The sequence below is a fragment of the Terrapene carolina genome, unplaced genomic scaffold, assembly GCF_002925995.2.
Source record: "Terrapene carolina triunguis isolate 2854851 unplaced genomic scaffold, T_m_triunguis-2.0 Scaffold66, whole genome shotgun sequence".
NCBI lineage: Eukaryota > Metazoa > Chordata > Testudines > Emydidae > Terrapene > Terrapene triunguis.
Genome location: NW_020664417.1, coordinates 45,070,831 through 45,092,342, shown reverse-complemented (window position 1 = coordinate 45,092,342; position 21,512 = coordinate 45,070,831). Strand labels below are relative to the sequence as shown.

The following is a 21,512-nucleotide window of genomic DNA, read 5'->3' as shown; positions in this document are numbered from 1 at the left end:
CCCCCCCCCCCCCCCCCCCCCCCGGAGCACTGCTTTACCACGTTATATCAGAATTTGTGTTATATCGGGTCACGTTATATAGGGGTAGAGGTGTATCTACATTTTACAGAGCAGTTAAGTGGAACACAGAGTTTAAGGGGGTTGCTCAGACTTGCCTAAGGCAGCCAACCAATGTGAGAAAAGTTTTTAGAGCCTACCTATTGGCCCAGTTCTCTGTTGTTCTAAGGCCCTTTTATGCAGCCCCCAGATTGATGCTGAGCTGGTGGAATAGCTCTATGTTCACTCTTATCACAGACCCCCCCCCCATGCTATAGTAAGGGGAGGTTATTCAGCAGTAGCTGCCAGGTCACCTGCACTCTGACTAACTGGAAGATCAGGCATCTCCTCACCACTCACATCCTCACTGGGGCCGGAAGGCTCACCGTGAACATTTGTGTCTATGTATCTCAGGAGAGCGCCTTCCTGCTTAGATAGAAAGCAAAGGAAGCTTTTCTTTCTTTTTCTGAATGCTGCCCCAGAGGGGTGTTTTCTTCTTTCTCTCATGGCTGCTGTTCTGTGCCCGCTCTAGTGGCTCTCAACACTCAATTGAAGGGGACAAATAAGCCGTCTGGTAGCAGGGCCTGAGTGAGGGAAGATATCAGCATCTTAAGGGCCTAACTGGCTCCTACTACTTCAGTTGATTGCCTGTTCTCCTCAAGTGGGTTCAGGGAAGCAGCAGGAAACAGGAAGCTCTCTGAGAAGCTGGTGTTAATCAGTCCAGGCTTCTGGGGGTGCTAGAGAGGTACATAAGAGGCTCCTCCTCCTCCTCTCTCTCCCAGCAGCTCCTGCTGCTTTCTGTTATTCCCTTTCACCTTTTCTTCTGCTTGCCTGTTGTGTCTCTTGTGCCCTCCTTCCTCCAGCACAGCACTCTACCATCTCTGTGCATCTAGAGCAGACAGAATACATACGCACCAGCAGCAGACACAATTTTCTACGCTCTGGGTCCTAGTGGCGCCCCCCCACAGTCTGGCACCTGAGGCGGCCGCCTCAGTTCGCCTCATGGTAAGGCCAGCCCTGCTCTCCTGCGCTGCGTTAATCAAATGAAATGGAGAATAAAGTCTTTTGTCTTCTACACAATAGGCCATATCTTATAAAAACATAATCTGATTTAGTTGGGGATTAGGTCCTGCTTTGAGCAGGGAGTTGGACTAGATGACCTCCTGAGGTCCCTTCCAACCCTGATATTCTATGATTCTATAAGAACAGCCATACTGGGTCAGACCAAAGATCCATCCAGCAGAACAGGTAATAATCAAGTGATCCATCCCCTGTTGCCCATTCCCAGCTTCTGGCAAACAGAGGCTAGGGACACCATCCCGGCTACTAACCATCGATGGATCTATCCTCCATGAACTTATCTGGTTCTTTTTTGAACCCTATTATAGTCTTGCCCTTCACAACATCCTCTGGCAAGGAGTTCCACAGGCTGATAGTGCATGGTGTGAAGAAGTACTTCCTTTTGTTTGTTTTAAACCTGCTGCCTATTAATTCATTTGCTGCCCGCTAGTTCTTGTGTTATGAGAAGGAGTAAATAACACTTCCTTACTTTCTCCACACCAGTCATGATTTTATAGACCTCTATCATATCCCCTCTTAGTCGTCTCTTTTCCAAGCTGAAAAGTCCCAGTCTTATTAATCTCTCCTCCTATGGCAGCTGTTCCATACCCCTAATCATTTTTGTTGCCCTTTTCTGAACCTTTTCCAATTCCAATATATCTTTTCTGAGTTGGAGCAACCACATCTGCATGCAGTTTTCAAGATGTGGGCATACCACGGATTTATATAGAGGCAATATGATATTTTATTTCTTATTATCAATCCATTTCTTAATGGTTCCCAACATTCTGTTCGCTTTTTTGACTGCTGCTGCACATTGAGTGGATGTTTTCAGAGAACAATCCACAATGACTCCAAGATCTCTTTCTTGAGTGGTAACAGCTAATTTAGACCCCATCATTTTATATGTATAGTTGGGATTATGTTTTCCGGTGTGCATTACTTTGCATTTATCAACATTGAATTTCATCTGCCATTTTGTTGCCCAGTCACCGAGTTTTGAGAGACCCTTTTGTAGCTCTTTGCAGTCTGCCCGGGACTTAACTGTCTTGAGTAATTTTGCATCATCTGCAAATTTTGTCGCCTCACTGTTTACCGTTTTTCCAGATGATTTATGAATATGTTGAATAGGACCACGCCCAGTACAGACCCCTGGGGGACACCACTATTTACCTCTCACCATTCTGAAAACTATCCATTTATTTCTACCCTTTGTTTCCTATATTTTAACCAGTTACCAATCCATGAGAGGGCCTTCCCTCCTGACAGCTTACTTTGCTTGAGAGCCTTTGGTGAGGGACCTTGTCAAAGGCTTCCTGAAAATTTAAGTACACTATATCCACTGGATCCTCCATGTCTACATGCTTGTTGACCCCCTCAAGAATTCTAGTAGATTGGTGAGGCATGATTTCCCTTTACATGTTGACTCTTCCCCAACAAATTATGTTCATCTATGTGTCTGACAGTTTTGTTCTTTACTATAGTTTCAACCAGTTTGCCCGGTACTGAAGTCAGGCTTACAGGTCTGTAATTGCCGGAATCACCTCTGGAGCCCTTTTAAAAATTGGCATCACATCAGCTATCCTCCAGTCATTTGGTACAGAAGTGGATTTAAATGATAGGTTACAGACTACAGTTAGTAGTTCTGCAATTTCACATTTGAGTTCCTTCGGAATTCTTGGGTGAATACCATCTGGTCCTGGTGACTTATTACTGTTTATCAATTTGTTCCAAAATCTCCTCTAATGACACCTCAATCTGGGACAGTTCCTCAGATTTGTCACCTAAAAAGAATGGTTCAGGTTTGAGAATCTCTCTCACATCCTCAGCCATGAAGACCGATGTAAAGAATTCATTTAGTTTTTTCCGCAATGGCCTTAACATCCTTGAGTGCTCCTTTAGCATCTTGATCATCCAGTGGCCCCACTGGTTGATTAGCAGGCTTCCTGCTTCTAATGTACTTAAAAAAAAAAATTGCTATTACTTTTTGAGTCTTTAGCTGAGTCAAATTCTTTTTTGGCCTTCCTAATTATATTTTTACATTTCATTTGCCAGAGTTTATGCTCCTTTCTATTTTCCTCACTAGGATTTAGCTTCCCTCTTTTAAGGATGCCTTTTTGCCTCTCACTGCTTCTTTTACTTTGTTGTTTAGCCACGGTGGCACTTTTTTGGTTCTCTTACTATGTTTTTTTAATTTGGGGTATACATTTAAGTTGAGCCTCTATTATGGTGTCTTTAAAAAGTTTCCATGCAGCTTGCAGGGATTTCACTTTTGGCACTGTACCTTTTAATTTCTGTTTAACTAACTTCCTCATTTTTGTGTAGTCCCCCTTTCTGAAATTAAATGCTACAGTGTTGGGCTGCTGTGGTGTTTTCCCCACCATAGGGATGTTAAATTTAATTAAATTATGGTCACGATTACCAAGCGGTCCAGCTATATTCACCTCTTGGACCAGATCCTGTGCTCCACTTAGGACTAAATCAAGAATTGCCCCTCCTCTTGTGGGTTCCAGGACTAGCTGCTCCAAGAATCAGTCATTTAATGGGTCAAGAAACTTTATGTCTGCATCGCGTCCTGAGGTGACATGTAGCCAGTCAATATGTGGATAATTGAAATCCTTCATTATTGAGTTTTTTATTTTAATAGCCTCTCTAATCTCCCTGATTATTTCACAGTCACTATCACCAGCCTGGTCAGGTGGGCAGTAGTATATCCCTACTGCTATATTCTTATTATTAGAGCATGGAATTACTATCCATAGAGATTCTATGGTACAGTTTGGTTCATTTAAGATTTTTACTTCATTTGATTCACACTTTCTTTCACAGTGCCATTCCCCCACCAGCACAACCTGTTCTGTCCTTCCGATATATTTTGTACCCAGGTATTACTGTGTCCCATTGATTATCTTCATTCCACCAAGTTTCTGTGATGCATATTATATCAAGATCCTCATTTAATATGAGGCACTCTAGTTCACCCATCTTATTATTTAGACTTCTAACATTTGTATATAAGCACTTTAAAAACTTGTCACTTTTTAGCTGTCTGCCATTACATGATGTAATTGAATGGGACTTTTCTTCATTTGACTGTTTCTCATCAAATCCTACCTGTATTTTATCATCGTCCATCCTCTCCTCCTTACTAGGATATAGAGAATCTCCATTAGTAGATCCTCCCCTAAGGATATCGCTGTCCGAACATGTGCTCCTCCGCACCTGTCGGCCTTCCCCCAGCCCTTATTTTAAAAACTGCCCTACAATCTTTAATTTTAAATGCCAGCAATCTGGTTCCATTTTGGTTTAGGTGGAGCCCATCCTTCCTGTATAGGATCCCCCTTTCCCAAAAGTTTCCCCAGATCCTAATAAATCTAAACCCCTCCTCCTTACCTACACCATTGTCTCATCCACAGATTGAGACCCTGCAGTTCTGCCTGTCAAAGTGGCCCTGCGCGCAGAACTGGAAGCATTTCAGAGAATGCTACCATGGAGGTCCTGGACTTCAATCTCTTACGTAGCAGCCTAAGAACCTCTCTTCTATCCTTCCCTATGTCATTGGTACTACATGTACCATGACCACTGGCTCCTCCCCAGCACTACACATAAGTCTATCTACATGCCTCGAGAGATCCGCAACCTTTGCACCAGTCAGGCAAGTCACCATGCAGTTCTCCCAGTCATCTCAAACCCAGCTATCTACGTTTCTAATAATCGAATCCCCCAAAACTATTACCTGTCTCTTCCTAATAACTGGAGTTCCCTGCCCTGGAGAGGTATCCTCAGTGTGTGAGAATACCACGACATCATCTGAAAGGAGGGTCCCAACTATGGGATCATTTCCCTCTGCTCCAGTTGGATGTTCTCCTTCCCTGAGACTTTCATCCTTCTCCACAGCACAGAGGCTGTCAGACTGGGGGGTGGGACCGTTGTACTGTGTCCCAGAAAGTCTCATCTCTATACCTCTCTGTCTCCCTTAGCTCCTCCAGTTCAGTCACTCTGGTCTCCAAAGCCCATACACGGTCTCTGAGGGCCAGGAGCTCCTTGCACCAAATGCACACATACGCCACCTGCCCACAGGGCAGGTAATCATACATGCTGCATTGGGTACAATAAACTGGATAGCCCCCACTCTGTTGCTGGACTTGTGCCTCCATTATCTTTTTACTCCTGCAGCTAGTTCCTTTCTGGTTGTTTTGTTATTATCATGGGGTTCTTGGCTTTAAGTTTAAATAATGTTAAGTGTATCTAGCCCCCCGGTTCACACTCCCTCCTCTAAAAACTCCCTCGTGAAACTCCTCTGTTAGCTACTCCTGGTCGCTAGCTCCTCTGGACGCTTGGGAGCGGGCTTTTTAAAGTCCTGGTCTTCCTGAGTAGCCCCGCCCCCTGGTTAAGGGTTGATGGGTGCTAAAGTGCTTAGGAATCAAAGCCTCGTTAAGAAGCTCTCAGCTTTGCCTAACAGGCTGCTAGGCTCATCACACACATGGTCAGACGGTGCCGTAACAAGGGCGAGGCGAGTGAGGCACTTGCCTCAGGCATGCAAAGCAGAGGGGCGCAGCTCTACTGCCCAAGCGGGGTGAAGAGAAAAAAAAGAAAAAAAAGAAAAAAAAAAACCACACACCACGTGATTGGCGGTGCTTCAGCAGCAACTCTACTGCCACCACTTCTTCGGCGGCGGGTCCCGCAGTCCCTCTCAGAGGGAAGGACCTGCCACCGAATTGCCGCGGCCGCTTCATTCATTCTTTGGCGGCAGGCCCTTCCCTCCGAGAGGGACTGAGGGACCCGCCGCCGAATTGCCGCCGAAGAGCCTGGAGCCGGCCCTTGCCTCAGATGCAAAAATTCCTTGTTACGGCTCTGCGGGTCAGCACAGTCCCGCAAACAAACAGACCACACAGTATATTTCAGTCAAGCAGCAAGCACACCACAAGCACAAACACACACATGCTACAGACAACAAACTTACCCGAACCATAATCGCTCCTCCTTCACCTGGAGAACTCCCTCGCAAAACTCTCCTTATTGTGTTACTTAACCCACGTGTAAAATATAGCTAATAATTATTACCCACTTTTGCTATGTCCTTTGAGACTACAAATGAAGTATTACCACAGTCCTATTTTTATAAGTGGTGAAACAGAGAGAGAAAGTAAACTGGGAGGCACTGTATGTTAGTACATTAAACATTGGTCTTCACAGTTAGACTTGAATACTAATAACTTGTAACCTTGGGCAAGCTTGTTAATATCTTTGAGACTCTATTTCCTCAAATAAAAAATGGGAATTATACCACTACTTTGCCAGCCTCACAGTATTAGTTAAGGCTAGACTGTGGCCCTGAAGTGCCTAAAGGCACAAAACCTGCTTATCTAAATAATCATATATCCCCACACTCTGGGGTAATCACCAAGTAGCACAGGAGGAATGCCAGCATAGCCAGAGCAATTCTGTGTTCTGGTGATTCTCCAACTGCTAAAAGAGAGCTTAGCTGGTCAGGGTAACCACAACACTCACTTGAGCTGCTGGAGATCAGTTTACTGATAAATAAACTGTGGTTACTTTGACAACCACCCAAGGCAGAAGAATGCTGACAAATTCTAAGCAGATGACCACGTTGGCTAGCAGCTACAAATTAATATAGACCCCAAAAGCTCATAGAGGCCTGAAAAAGCTTTACTTCAGCTTGGTAAAGAAAATCACAAATGTGTGTGCTTGGAATATGAAAAGTTGACACACAAAACATACTACTGTCTAGACTTGGCCAAAAAGGAGAAAAACTTGCAGTAAATTTAGGAGATTTTAAGTCATTCTACATTCTGCTGTTTTTCCTACACCTCTACCCCAATATAACACGACCTGATATAACACGAATTCGGCTATAACGTGGTAAAGCAGTGCTCCGGGGGGCTGGGCTGCGCACTCCGGTGGATCAAAGCAAGTTCGATATAACGTGGTTTCACCTATAATGCGGTAAGATTTTTTGGCTCCCGAGGACAGCGTTATATCGAGGTAGAGGTGTATCTGATTTTTCATTTTCCTCAGGTTGTATTATCTTCTCTCATTTCCACAGGGACTGAGAGGGAATGATATGCAACCTCAAACTCTGCCTTCACCTCACCCACCTCTCCAGACCTGCCCACTTGCCACTCTTCCCCCATCACAGACCATAGACCCTGTATACAGAGAGGCCTCAGAAGAGGAAGAAGGAGATAGAGGGAAGGACCCCACAGAGGTGGCAGAGACCCCATTCTGCTCTAATCCAGTGGGCCTTATCTGGAACATTCTTTGGGAAAATAAAAGGGCTGAAGAAGTTAATAGTAACAATAGGTTGCTTCTTCTCCAGAGAATGAAGAAGAGTATGTTTAGGCTTGGAAGGCATAGCTATTTATAGGTAAATGTCGATAAACATCAATTTCACTGTACACACACAAACCGATTGATCAATTATAATAAAAATTTACAGATACACAAGTAAGAAAAATGCTGCTCGAGTTTGATTTAAGGTTATTTACATTGTATATTTTGACATATGATGTTAACAACTTGTGTTTTAACAGTTATAAAGTTTAACTTTTTGAATTTCAATATCTACTGCCACTAAATAATTGTCTGGCCTCACCCATAATTTCCCATAGCTATGAACATTCAAAGTGATAAAAATAATAACATGCTTAAAAATAAACATCAGTATTAGCTGGCAAAATTATAAAAATTAAAAATTTAATTTAGTGTATTGGACCTTCCCAGATGAGGACCATGACCTGCTCTGGAGATGCATTGGATTCTAATTCAGTAATTGCTTTTCATTTTCTAAAAGGGAAGAGGGGAAGAGAAGAAATATTTCTATATATCTTACCTTCAGGTTTTTGAAAGGATTGCTTTTGATCTCTATTATGTTGTACCCTAAATTGAGCTCAGTCAGGCTGGAACAGGAAGCAAAAACATTGTCAGTGAGCTCATGCAACTGATTATGTTGCAGCTTCAAAACTTTCAACAGGGGCAAAGTTGGGCACAGTTCTGGCTGAAGTTTAGAGAGGGAGTTGGATCCTGCATCCAAGTAAATAAGCTGGCTGTACTTTGTTAAATTTGCAGGTGGTAGCTTGTTTAGCTGGTTATGAGAAATGTCCAACGCTGTTATATTAATTGGGAGATCTGAAGGAATTTGTTTCAGCTTTAGATGACTGCAGTCAGCCACTTGATTTCTGATCTTACATTGGTTTTCAGCTGTTACACAAAGCAAGGAAAAGGTCAACAGGCTGTAAGACAAGCAGGCCCAACTGGGATGGGAATCTCTCATTGTTCTATCTACAAAAGAAAAATGAACACATACAGTACAAGTTATAATCATTTTGGTAAAGTATGTACATTAACACTTACTGTAAAGTAAGCCAGACTTATAATCAAATACTCTCACCTATGCTATATACACTACAACATAATTTGATAATTTTAAATTACCTAAAACATTTAATCCACCCCTCCCATACAGTAGCACTCCCTTGTTGAAAAAAATAAATTCAATCACATCCCAAAAATTTAGGTTTTGTTTAAACTTTGTTTTTGTTGTTTAAAGTCTGACTGGAAATGTTTTAACTTTTTTATTTCAGTGAAAACGGGGTTGGTTTTATTTTTTAAATGCCAACTTAAACTTGGCCCAAAATGAAAATTTTGTAAAATCAAGGTGTCACAGAGTGGTACTAGCCCTAAAGAAGGAAGAAGCCAGTGCGCCTGTGATTCGCCAGCTGCCTCCTAAGTGAAGCTTAAGAGAGGGCACTTAGGTCCTATAAATAGGAGGTCCTTGAAAGGTCTGTCAGGACAGGTGAGAGTTGCTAGGGTCTGTGAAGGAAGCTTCAGGTAGCTCCTGAAGGTAGGTGAGTAACAAGAGGGGTGAATTCCCAAGCCAAAGATCCAGGACTGGAGAGGGTTGAAGGCCAGAGGGACTTGCTTGTGACTTCTAAGCCAGAAGGTGAAAGGCCAGGGAACAGCAGAAGGTCTTACTGGTGTTTCCATGCATGGGCAGCTGGGCCCAGATGACCAATGAGAAGGTTAGGGGAAGTGAAGGATGCTACCTCAGTGAGGATGAACTCCCAACAGAGAGGCTGTGGGGATTCCTCCTAAGAACAGTAGGGTTTAACTTTAGCTAGAAGGGCTGGGGTGACTGTTGTGGTAAAAGGACAGGAGATGACTGAAGAAGAGCCTCCATGTGGTATGTAAAAAGAACAGGAGTACTTGTGGCACCTTAGAGACTAACAAATTTATTAGAGCATAAGCTTTCGTGGGCTACAACCCACTTCTTCGGATGCATATTGAGTGAAACATATCGAGGAGATATATATACACACATACAGAGAGCATGAACAGGTGGGAGTTGTCTTACCAACTCTGAGAGGCCAATTAAGTAAGAGAAAAAAAACTTTTGAAGTGATAATCAAGGTAACCAAGTACAGACAGTTTGATAAGAAGCAAGTGTGAGAATACTTACAAGGGGAGATAGATTCAATGTTTGTAATGGCTCAGCCATTCCCAATCCCTATTTAGCCCTGAGTTGATTGTGTCTAGTTTGCATATCAATTCCAGCTCAGCAGTCTCTCGTTGGAGTCTGTTTTTGAAGTTTTTCTGTTTTAAGATAGCCACCCGCAGGTCTGTCATAGAATGGCCAGACAGGTTAAAGTGTTCTCCCACTGGTTTTTGAGTATTATGATTCCTGATGTCAGATTTGTGTCCATTAATTCTTTTGCGTAGAGACTGTCCGGTTTGGCCAATGTACATGGCAGAGGGGCATTGCTGGCACATGATGGCATATATCACATTGGTAGATGTGCAGGTGAACGAGCCCCTGATGGTATGGCTGATGTGATTAGGCCCTATGATGGTGTCACTTGAATAGATATGTGGACAGAGTTGGCATCGGGCTTTGTTACAAGGATAGGTTCCTGGGTCAGTGTTTTTGTTCAGTGATGTGTGGTTGCTGGTGAGTATTTGCTTTAGGTTGGGGGGTTGTCTGTAAGCAAGGACAGGTCTGTCTCCCAAGATCTGTGAGAGTAAAGGATCATCTTTCAGGATAGGTTGTAGATCTCTAATGATGCGCTGGAGAGGTTTTAGTTGGGGGCTGAAGGTGACAGCTAGTGGTGTTCTGTTATTTTCTTTGTTGGCCCTGTCTTGTAGGAGGTGACTTCTGGGTACTCGTCTGGCTCTGTCAATCTGTTTTTTCACTTCAGCAGGTGGGTATTGTAGTTTTAAGAATGCTTGATAGAGATCTTGTAGGTGCTTGTCTCTATCTGAGGGATTGGAGCAAATGCGGTTATATCTTAGAGCTTGGCTGTAGACAATGGATCGTGTGGTGTGTCCTGGATGGAAGCTGGAGGCATGTAGGTAAGTGTAGCGGTCAGTAGGTTTCCGGTACAGGGTGGTATTTATGTGACCATCGCTTATTAGCACAGTAGTGTCCAGGAAATGGACCGCTTGTGTGGATTGATCTAGGCTGAGGTTGATGGTAGGATGGAAATTATTGAAATCATGGTGGAATTCCTCAAGGGCTTCTTTTCCATGGGTCCAGATGATGAAGATGTCATCAATGTAGCGCAAGTAGAGTAGGGGCGTTAGGGGACGAGAGCTAAGGAAGCGTTGTTCTAAGTCCGCCATAAAAATGTTGGCATACTGTGGGGCCATGCGGGTACCCATTGCAGTGCCGCTGACTTGAAGGTATATATTGTCCCCAAATGTGAAATAGTTGTGGGTGAGGACAAAGTCACAGAGTTCAGCCACCAGGTTAGCTGTGACATTATCGGGGATACTGTTCCTGATAGCTTGTAGTCCATCTTTGTGTGGAATATTGGTGTAGAGGGCTTCTACGTCCATAGTGGCCAGGATGGTGTTTTCTGGAAGATCACCGATGGATTGTAGTTTCCTCAGGAAGTCAGTAGTATCTCGAAGATAGCTGGGAGTGCTGGTAGCGTAGGGTCTGAGGAGAGAGTCCACATAACCAGACAAGCCTGATGTTAGGGTGCCAATGGTATGTGTTATGGGGATGGACTACTAGAGCCTATAGGATTTTACTAACTATATCACTGGGTGTGAGAAATGGACTAGTTGGGGCTTTTGCTATTGATTATTTGATCTAGGTTTTAGTAAATCCTCCCCTGCCTGCCCCTGGAGGGTATTAGTGAATCAGAGAAACCTGTGTGGTGTTACTGGGGACTCTGAAGGAGGAATGCTGAAGCAGGGGTGCCTGTTCTGCTGCAACCTGATGCTGGAGGATGCTTCAGGTGAGGTCACCCTGTCACAGGGGGATTTTTAATAAAACCTAACACCAATTGAAATGTTTTAACATTTTAAATAGCTTAAAACAGCTGTTTTTACAAACAAAAAATAAACACTTCCCTGTAGTCTTTGAAACCTCAACCTTAAGAATCCAGAAGTGAAACTGACTTAATTCTCTCTGTCCAAGTTGAGAGAAATATAAAAAGCAAGTTAAAGTGATCGGTATATTGGATTTTTAACATTTTTCCATTTTTAATATTCTAATGTATTAGTAAGAGATTTATTTACAGTTAGTCTTTTAAACTAAGAATGTTTCTTTAAACATCCCCTTTTGGAACCCAAACATTTCAGCATTGTCCTAACTGCATGAGGATTGGAAAAAGAAGCTACTAAGAAACAGATAAACGAAAGTGAAACTAAACAGTCAAAATCTAAGTTAAGAGCACCAGAAAGGGCAAATAAAATGCAGAAGTGGTAACTTTTACCTTTAAATAAAATTCTTCATCCGACTAACCAGTGATGTTACTAGCAATAGAGGTAAGAACATTTGTGATCTTGCAAGTATATCAGACCAAATCATGCAATTAGGTACACCCATGTATCCACAATGATTTTAGGTCCAGATTCAGTAAGGTGCTTAAGCACCTGCCTCACTTTAAACCGAGTAGTCCCATTGGTTAGATTGCTCATGCACTTAGTTACCATGTGCTTGTGTGCTATACTGAATAGGGATTGATTAAAATACATAATGCTTTGTAGAATCAGGGGCTAAATAAAATCATAGGTAGACCTCAGAGCAGAATTTTGCCCATTTATTTTAAACACTTTCCAATTTAGAGTGTTTCCAATGCTTTATTAGGATAGGTATTCTGAAGTCAGATATCTTTTTGACTCTTGTTCTCAATACAACAGAACATTCTTTTTTAAAAAGTCTTTTTGAAAGAGTACCAGTAGATGATCAGTTTCTATAGACTATTCAGTTAACTCATTTGAAAAGATACTATATTAAAAATGAATTTGTTTAAACATGTTAGACAAAGATGTTGGGTTTTTTTGTTTGTTTTTTTACAGTAGAAATAAGTCTTACAAAAAGGTTTCAGAGTAGCAGCCGTGTTAGTCTGTATCAAATTTGTTAGTCTCTAAGGTGCCACAAGTACTCCTGTTCTTTCAAAAAGCAAATTAAGTTACAGGTACAGCTTCTATACCTATGTTCTGCTGCCAAATTGTTTTACAATAATATTTTAAATCTTTATTTCTCTTGTTGCTCCATGAAAGCTCTGATTTTCTTGATGTTAAGCAAGAATAAGCTCCCATAGATCTTATTACAGGCCTAATTCAGTGGAATTCTTCTGTATTTACACTGCTATAAAGGAGAAGAACTTGACCCATTATGACCATTAGTTCAATTAACGTATTGAAACATTGTATGAACCATTAACAGATTTTTGCATTGAGTTTTTAAATTCTTCCATTTCCCATATTCCCATCATGTGACATAGCTAAATATTATATATTGTTGGATTATGGACTAATTTAAAATCTACCATAAGTAGAGCACACACCTACAGTCCTACTACTTTAATCAGATGTGGTGGGGGACCCTTGAACCCAAGCACAGCTCCATTAAATTGAGTGAGACTTCATGCAATTGCAAGGATCTAACCATGAAGATCCTACTGCAGAATCTGAGCCTGTTTGCTGCCAGCTTAACAGAAACACCATTCTGCTGAGCGCAACACAACTTCAGTTAAATGTGCCATTTCTGCTTTCCCCTGCCCCATGTTACGTTGTATTAGTTTTTTTTAATTTTTCCATCAGATCTATTATGCAAGAATATATAGTCCCATGTGACAAGAATACATTCTGTATATACCCACACTGCAGAACACAGCAATCCAGTTGGAATCAAGCCCTTACTTGTGCAAAGCAGTCCTTTGATGTCACTAGCAGAGCTCCCTGACCACAGGATTCTGCTTGTACATTTACCAATACACCTCTACCCAGATATAACACGGCCCGATATAACATGAATTCGGATATAACACAGTAAAGCAGCGCTCCGAGAGGGTGGGGCTGCGCACTCCGGTGGATCAAAGCAAGTTCGATATAACGCGGTTTCACCTATAACGTGGTAAGATTTTTTGGCTCCTGAAGACAGCATTATATCAGGGTAGAGGTGTACCACAAGAAAATGCTAATCCTCTTCCTAAAGACTACAATACAACTCTAAAGCTTGCTGTAAGCCCTATGGAGCACATCCTTATTGCTGTACATAATCTTTGTTCATGCACATATCCCCATTATGTAAGGCTTACTTTTATAAATAAGGGCCTGATCTTGCAAACCCTAACTTCCTCTCCTTTTAAAAATATAGGGTGAAATCCTGGCTCCACTGAAATCAATGGCAAGCTCCCCTGGACTTCGAGAGGGTCAGGATTTTAACAAAGCAAACCTCACCAAAATCACCTAACATCCACTCAATCTGCTCCAGGGCCCAATCCTGCATGGTCATGAGCACTATCTGGAAGGTACTGAACATTCCCAGCTTCCAGTGATTTAGTGCTTCCCAAGCAGCAATTAACATCTTCTAGGATTGGCCCCATTGTCTTAAAGATCCCTTGAAACATGATACAGGAGGAGAGTGCATATGCCATGGGCGTTTTCTGCTGTAACAAATATGATTTTTTTTTTAAAGAATAGGTTGAGAGTAGTTTCTCAATTTATTATATTATCTCACAGACTCTTTGGAGATTTGAAATTTAAATTTTTCATACAAATAATGTAATCATTAGCCATTAACACATAGATCTGTGGAGTCAGAGAGAAAATCAACATAACACCTGGTGCTAACAAATATAGTGTGTTAAGGTTAAAAACTGCATTGCTTATACATATCCTCATCTGGGTTTTTAAGTTTGTAATTGCTGCACACATCAATATTTTATTGCTAACTTCTGTTTATTGAGAACCCACTCTAGTTTTTCCTTAATTCAAAGTTGTTAAAAATAGGATTTTTTTTTTCCCCACTCACCAGATTCCAGCAATGTCTGCTTTAGAATAGAAAGTTCCCCCTTTTTTGGTTTCCCCTCTTTTTTTCTGCTGGTTTGTTCTTAGGAAAGGGGACTTCACCACGATAAACCTTCTAAGTAAAAGTTATGTCATACAGTAAAAGCTGAAGAAAGTACCAAAAGGAGAAGCTACACTGACACTGTCCTGTTTGTAGCTATATTGAATGCTTTCCCTCTTCCCACTTCTCCGATCCTTCATTGTTTGTTTTTAACAAACTCTTCCTGTTTCGGTGCATCTTGCAAGCTCGTTCCATTTAAAGAGACAGCAGCCTCCTTAAGCCTTGATGTTACCCAGGATTCATTTCCAACAACTAATCCAAGACATTAAGCATTATTACTCTTTTCAGCCTGCAGTAGTTTCCAATCCCCATTATCTTTCCAAGGTATTTCAAAATTGCCTGGTTTCTTAATCCCTTCTTTTTGCCCTGTTGGCCCTCTCCTTCTGCTCAGTTCTGCTTAATTTTCACATCTTTAAATTAAGAGTGTGTCTGCACTGCACCAGAAAAATGTATACCCTTATTCTGGCAATGTGCAGTTCAACTAGTGCTGAGTTCTATGCAGACAAGGCACGGGTGTTTTTACTACCCTGGTCACAACAAGTTTTCATTATAAAGCAGTAAAAATGCCAGCACCTAGATTACACTAGTGCTTACATGATTGCTAGCACTGGTGCAACTGCATTGGTGTCGGAATACAGGTTTGCATTTTTCCAGTGTAGACAATGCCTTAAGGGGCAGCAGAGCAATGTATCCAACTTCTAAAGCTGAACCATATTAAAAATAAAAGTTGTACTCACATTAGATTTCCAGCTTGATCCCTCAGTTCAGTGAAATATAAAAGCAATAATTACATCCCCCCACTTTAGCCATTTACAAACTTTCTGCACCATTCAATGTGGGGTGAAGGCCTGGAGGAGTCTGACTTACTTGGAGCCCACAGAGCATAACAGGGGCAAGGACAGCAGAAAGAAAGTGAACAAATACAAGCACTTTCCCTCCCCTCCCCCATACACTGCACAGCGCCTTGGCTGTGCTGCCAACTAATTAGAGAGCGGAAGTGACTCCTCTAGACAGAATGAATTGCACCCTTTCCTTATGCCCTTTGATTTCTTTCTAACATTACCAGATAAGCAAACAATAACACAGAGCAGCCTATTGAACAACAGAGCTTTGCCTCAGACGGTTCTTTTCTGTGGTAAAATAAACAGAACTGCCAAGTCTCATTCATAGGGAGGGATACTCCCTCATTTTCCTTTCATTGTAAGGCAGTTTCTGGGGTTCTGTGCTTCAGCTGCAAACGGTTGTCATCTCTACTTCCAGCTATGGAGAAACCAACAAATCAGAACAAGCTGATAAATATACTTGAATATGCATCAATCACTGGACTACAGATTCATTCTTACACTTTTGCATGCTCTTGCTTTCTCTACCTCTGGCCCAATGACAGTTATATTTATCCTCAAAGGGTTAGAGAGAGTGGGTGAGAATGACTCTGTAATCCAGTGGTTAGGGCTAGGGTTGCCAACTTTCTACTCACACAAAACCGAACACACTTGCCCTGCCCCATGCCCTGCTCCTTCTCCAAGGCCCCGCCACTGCTCACTCCATCCCACCCCCGTCACTCACTCTTCCCACCTTCACTCACTTGCTCATTTTCACCAGGCTGGGGTGTGGGAGGGAGTGAGGGCTCTGGCTGGGGGTGTGGGCTCTGGGGTGGGGCCAGAAATGAAGAGTGCAGGAGGGGGCTACAGGCTGAGGCAGTGGGTTGAGATGCGAGAGGGGGTGAGGGCTCCGGCTGGGGGTGCGGGCTCTGGGGTGGGGCCAGGGGTGAGGGGTTTGGGATGCAGGAGGAGGCTGGGGGTGGAGTTGAGGTGTTCAGAGTATGGGCGGGGCTCTGGGCTGAGGCAGGGGGTTGGGATGTGGGAGGATGTATGGACTCTGAGCTGGGGGTGCAGGTTCCAGGGTGGGGCCAGAAATTAGGGGTTCAGGGTGCAGGAGAGGGCTCCAGGCAGGGGGTGTGAGGGCTCTGGCTGGGGATACAGACTCTGGGGTGGGTTTAGGGATGAGAAGTTTGGGGTGTAGGAGGTTGCTCTGGGCTGGCACTGAGGGGTTTGGAGGGCACAAGGGGGATAAGGGCTGGGCCAGGGGAGTGAGGGCTCTGGCTGGGGGTGCGGGCTCTGGGGTGGGGCTGGGGCTGGGGATGAGGGGTTTGGAGTGCAGGAGGGTGCTCTGGGCTGGGATCAAGGGGTTTGGAGGGTGGGAGAGGGATGAGAGCAGGGGGTCAGGGGTTCAGGCTCCGGGTGCTGCTTATCTCAAGCAGCTCCCAGAAGCAGTGGCATGTCCCCCCTCTGGCTCCTATGTGGAGATGCATCCAGGCGGCTCTGCATGCTGTCCCATCTGCTGGTCAATGGGAGTTGCGGGGGTGGCGGCTTGGGGCAGGGGGCAGCGTGCAGAGCCCCCTGGCTGCCCTTATGCATAGGAGCCAGAGTGGGGACATGCCGGCTGCTTCCTGGGAGCCGTGTGTCCCGGAGGCTAGCAGGGAACCTGCCAACCCCGCTGTGCGGCACTGCCAACCAGACAGTCAACGGCCTGGTGAGCGGTGCTGACTGGAGCTGCCAGGATCCCTTTTCAGCCAGGTGTTCCAGTTGAAAACCAGACACCTGGTCACCCTAGTTAGGGCACATGTAGGAGACCTGGGATCCAGTCTCCCTGCTCCAATGACTCTTTTATTAGTTATCCACCATGCAACAACATCAACATCAGAGACTGAGGGAGCCATGCATCAGAATGCTCCCTGGCTCAGTGGTCAGAGCACTCTCCTGTTCAGATCCTTTCTCCTCTTCTGGTGGAGTGGAGGGAATTGAATCAGGGTCCTCCCCCATCTTAGATGACTGCTCTAATCACTGGGCTAAAAGTATAAGTTGGGTGGCAGCACCTCCTCCTCCTTCTATGTGGAATACCTAACTGGGTCCCACAACAAATGATTTAATCTGACTCCAGGTGGCTGGTTTCTGTTCGTGGATGGCTATGCAGAGCTACATACCTCACCACAGTCCAGGCTTGGGCACCTGTCTCGTCTGCATCTCCCATGGGCTAATTTAGGCAGCTCCCCACCTAGTCTGCTGGCTTTTTTGGATTATGTTCTTAGATGCCTATCGCTCCCCATTTATTGGCTAGGAGCCTAGATGCCTAACTGGGTTTTGTGGATCCCATAGTTGTTTCTGTGATTTTCTAGGTGCCTAAAAGTTAGGTGCTGTGATGCTCAGCATTGCAATGCCTAAGTCCCTTTGCGGAGTCCATCTGAAGTATCCAATGGGTAATCAGACTAAATGAAGCTGGCCTATTTTGTCCCTGTTAGGTCTTCTGCCAGCTGAATTCCAACACTGATGCCTTAGACATTGCTAATTGTTCATGTTCAAAGCTGAAAATATCTAGTGCGAAATGCAAGTTTAAGATTGTGCGAAGCTCTCAATCCATAAACTGTGGAATAACAACTTTCAATTCCTTCTCCTGGCCAAAATAGCAGAGGCTCAAAATAGGGAAGTTTGTCTTAGTACAACTACAATAGAATCATATTGATTTAGTATTAAATAAAAATGAGCCCACTCAAGTCAGAGCCCTTCTGTTACACTCAAAGGGTTCTAGACTGGGGCCCTAGTTACAAGATATAAAGGGCCTAATTTTTCACCTGGGGTCCAGTGCCTAATCTCACAAAAATGCATATGAAAACATCTCTGTGCATGCAACCTGGTATTTGCATATGAAAATTGAATAGTTCCATGCACAGAGATAGTTAAGTGCTCAGTTAGCCAAAATGTGCTCTTGTGCATGCCAATGCTGGGTTTTGAAAGCACATGCATTACACCCATGGCTCAAAATTTTCCCCAATGGGTAACAGAAAGAGAAAGTTTAAAAGCTAAATATATATGGCTTGGCTAAGCAAAGACAAATGGGAGAAATGCTAACTGTCTAGAGACATATAACAGTTGTAGATACAGTGTTGCCAGCTCTTGTAATATTATTGAGAGTCTTGCATTATTTGGTGTTTTCTTAAAGCCCTGGCTCCTATGGTCGTTTTGTTTAGTGAGAATCACAGCATTCTTTTTTTAAGCAATTTTTTAGTCCTTGTGATTGTAGAGAAAAGCTTGGAAATGTATACCAGAAAGGCTCAAAAAACAGAAATAAAAAGGATCCCAATTTTTTTTTAAGGTCTCTTGATTTTTAAACCAATCTCATGATTTTGGGGGGCCTGACTCATTTTTGAAAGCTTGGAGTTAGCAATACCAAGGAAGGAGAAGAGTTATTTAGTGTGGTTGAAATTCTGACAGAAGTTGTGATGAAATTAAGAAAGGGAAAACTTTGTTCCCCAGCCTAATAGATCTCACTGAAACTATCTCCCAAGGAAAGGGGTAGAAGAAGCCTCATCATGTGGGACATCTAAAACTAGACTGGAGAAAACACTGGAAAATGTACTGCAAGGAGCAATCATGCATTTAGAGTAGGATAGACTAGGTGACCTAGAGTCTTTAGCTTTTGATATCTATCCTTGTATGTACATACCCTACATAGAGTAAACTGGAGACAGAGAGCAGTTAGTGCACCTGGAGGGTGCGCCAGTCCTATTTGAACATGAAGCCCGCTGTGGAGGAGCTGGGTCAAGTGATGAGCATAAGGGAGAGACACAGGAAAGGGGAAGGTTGGGTGTCTCTGCTCTCTGCAGATGGTCTGATAGCAATCAAGTGAATTGAGGAAAAAGCCAGAGAAGGGGAGTTAGCTCTTGTGGTGGGTCTCAAAATAAGGGCAAGATTCTGGGGAGGCAGTCCTGGGATGCTGATGTTCACCTAAGGGGCAAAGTACTTGGGAAGGGTTAAAGTTCAAATCTGGGGAGGGCAGAAGTTATTTAAGTTTACACTTTTGGTTGGGGACTTATTTGAGAACTCCAGCAGGAATCCTTTAAGTTGTAGCCCTGAAGGAAGGATGAAGGCTGAGACCTTAGGGAGTTTGACAGGAGTGTTGCTACTCAGTGAGCCTGGAAAGGGGGCTGTTGGGAAGGTGGACAAATGGCTGAGGTAGGAAGTCCCACAAGGAGGAAGCAGAGGGTCTGAGTAGACAGACCTTGCATGCTAAATGCAAAGTCCCTGAGCTGGGTCCCCAAGAAGAGGGGGAGCCTCGGTTCCCCTACTGGCAGCTGGAAAAATGGTGGTGTGAAGATTCTGCAGACCAGTGGTTGAAGGATTACTGAGCTGGGACCTGGTTTAAGGCCATGGGGATTATTGTTCATTTGGATTTTGTGCTCCTGTGGTATGGGGGTGACTCTAAATGACCTGGCTGAAGAGCTAATGAGAAGAGGCAGATAACACAGGGTTGAAGTGGCTGTCAGTAGGGGATGCTAGCTGAGCATCCAGCTATCCCATGAGGGGGCATGCCAGTGGTGAGTCACGCTTCTACATTGTCTGATACAGTGAGCATATAGGAGAGATGGTTATTGTGTAAGGTTTATCACCTTCCTTGGCTCATCCCCTAGCCCCCTTCATCATTACATAATATAAGTTCACTAGTAAGAACTTGAAGCATGTATTTCAGGAAATGACTTATGATTTCAGCCTCCATGAGTACAAGCCCTGAAAACCTGATTCTTATCAGGGGCGGCTCCAGGCACCAGCGCAGCAAGTGCGTGCCTGGGGTGGCAAGCCGCGGGGGGCGGCCTGCCGGTGGGTGTGAGGGTGGCCGTCAGGCTGCCTGCGGCGGCATGCCTGCGGGAGGTCTGCCGGTCCTGCAGCTTCGGCGGTAATTCGGCAGCGGGGACGCCGAAGGCGTGGCACCGGCAGACCTCCCGCAGACATGCCGCCGAATCTGCGCGGCCAGCGGACCACCCGCAGGCGCGCCGCCGAAAGCCGCCTGACTGCCCTGCTTGGGGCGGCAAAAACCATAGAGCCACCCCTGATTCTTATCCTCACAAAAACAAGCTCTGTGAACTCCGCCTAATCAAAACAGCTCCCATTTTGCATATTGAATACTTGCCACTAGCTGCCTGCAAAGGAGCTGCAGAGCGAGGCATTTTCACTGAAATTATTAATTGAATGACTCTAAAGTCCGAAGAAATTGTGGACTCTCAATCTAGTGGCAGAAAAATGACAAACAGAACAAAAGAAAATAAACTGCTTGTTATAAAATCTCTTGTTCCTCAGCAACAAATCAAATGATAAAATACTCACACACTGGTGTTAATATTACAAACAGCAAAAGATTATGTACATATAATAGCTTATTAAAGAAGAGTGCCTTACATTAACACTACAGTATTCCTCAGTATGTACCCTTGTACACTTTGAAGATAAATATTCAACCCTATGTGATATACTGCCATCTCGTGGCTTCAAAATGTTGCTGCAGCATGTGTTTTGCACATATGTATCTCTGACCTCAAAGGGTGCGGCTATAAGTCTCAGACCCCAGGCCAAATGACTCTGCTCAGGTGACTCATGCTATGGGGCTACAATTAGAATGTAGACATTCTCGTTCAGGTTGCAACCCGGGCTCTGACACCCACTCCCCTAGCTGGGTTTCAGAGTCTGGTCTGCAGCCTGAGAAGAAATGTCTACACTGTTATCTTTAGCCCCATAATGTGAGCTGGAGTCAGTTGACTCAGGTTCTGAGATATGCTGCCACAGTGTGTGTGTGTTTTTTTGCGTTGTAGACGTATCCAAAGAAATTCACATGCAGGATCTGTCATGGTCAGATGTCGGGTCATGTATTCTGTCTGTTCTGCTATTTATTATTTGTATTACCATAGTGCGTAGGAGCCCCAGATATGGACCTTAAACCAGGTCCCAGCTCAGGTCCCGGGACCCCATTTTGCTAGGTCCTGTACAAACAGAACAAAAAGACCATCCCTGCTTCAAGGGTCTTATAATCTAAGCATTAAAAGGGATAACTCTTTTTTGCTGCTGTAGAGTAACTTATAAATAACCAAATAAACTGGAAGCTCTTTTTTGATTGGGGGGGATGGGAATCGGACCACTTGTTTAGGAAAGGATTTAGGTGTCTAGCTGTGGGCAACCAAGTTTGAAAATGTTGCTCTTCACTTTAGCCA

At 43.9% G+C, this 21,512-nt stretch overlaps 1 protein-coding gene across 1 annotated transcript in view; it reads right to left on the bottom strand.

Moving 5' to 3' along the window:
• The window catches only part of TLR3 (toll like receptor 3), a 20,801-nt gene extending 6,375 nt beyond the window's left edge, over positions 1–14,426 (bottom strand). Inside the window, exons 1-2 of the mRNA XM_024219243.2 lie at positions 14,384–14,426; positions 7,949–8,397 (exon numbers count right to left, since the gene is read on the bottom strand). Of these exons, the coding sequence (XP_024075011.2) occupies positions 7,949–8,389 (441 nt within the window). The 5' untranslated portion in view covers positions 8,390–8,397; positions 14,384–14,426. The remainder of the gene's footprint in view (positions 1–7,948; positions 8,398–14,383) is intronic.
• Positions 14,427–21,512: the final 7,086 nt, after the last annotated feature.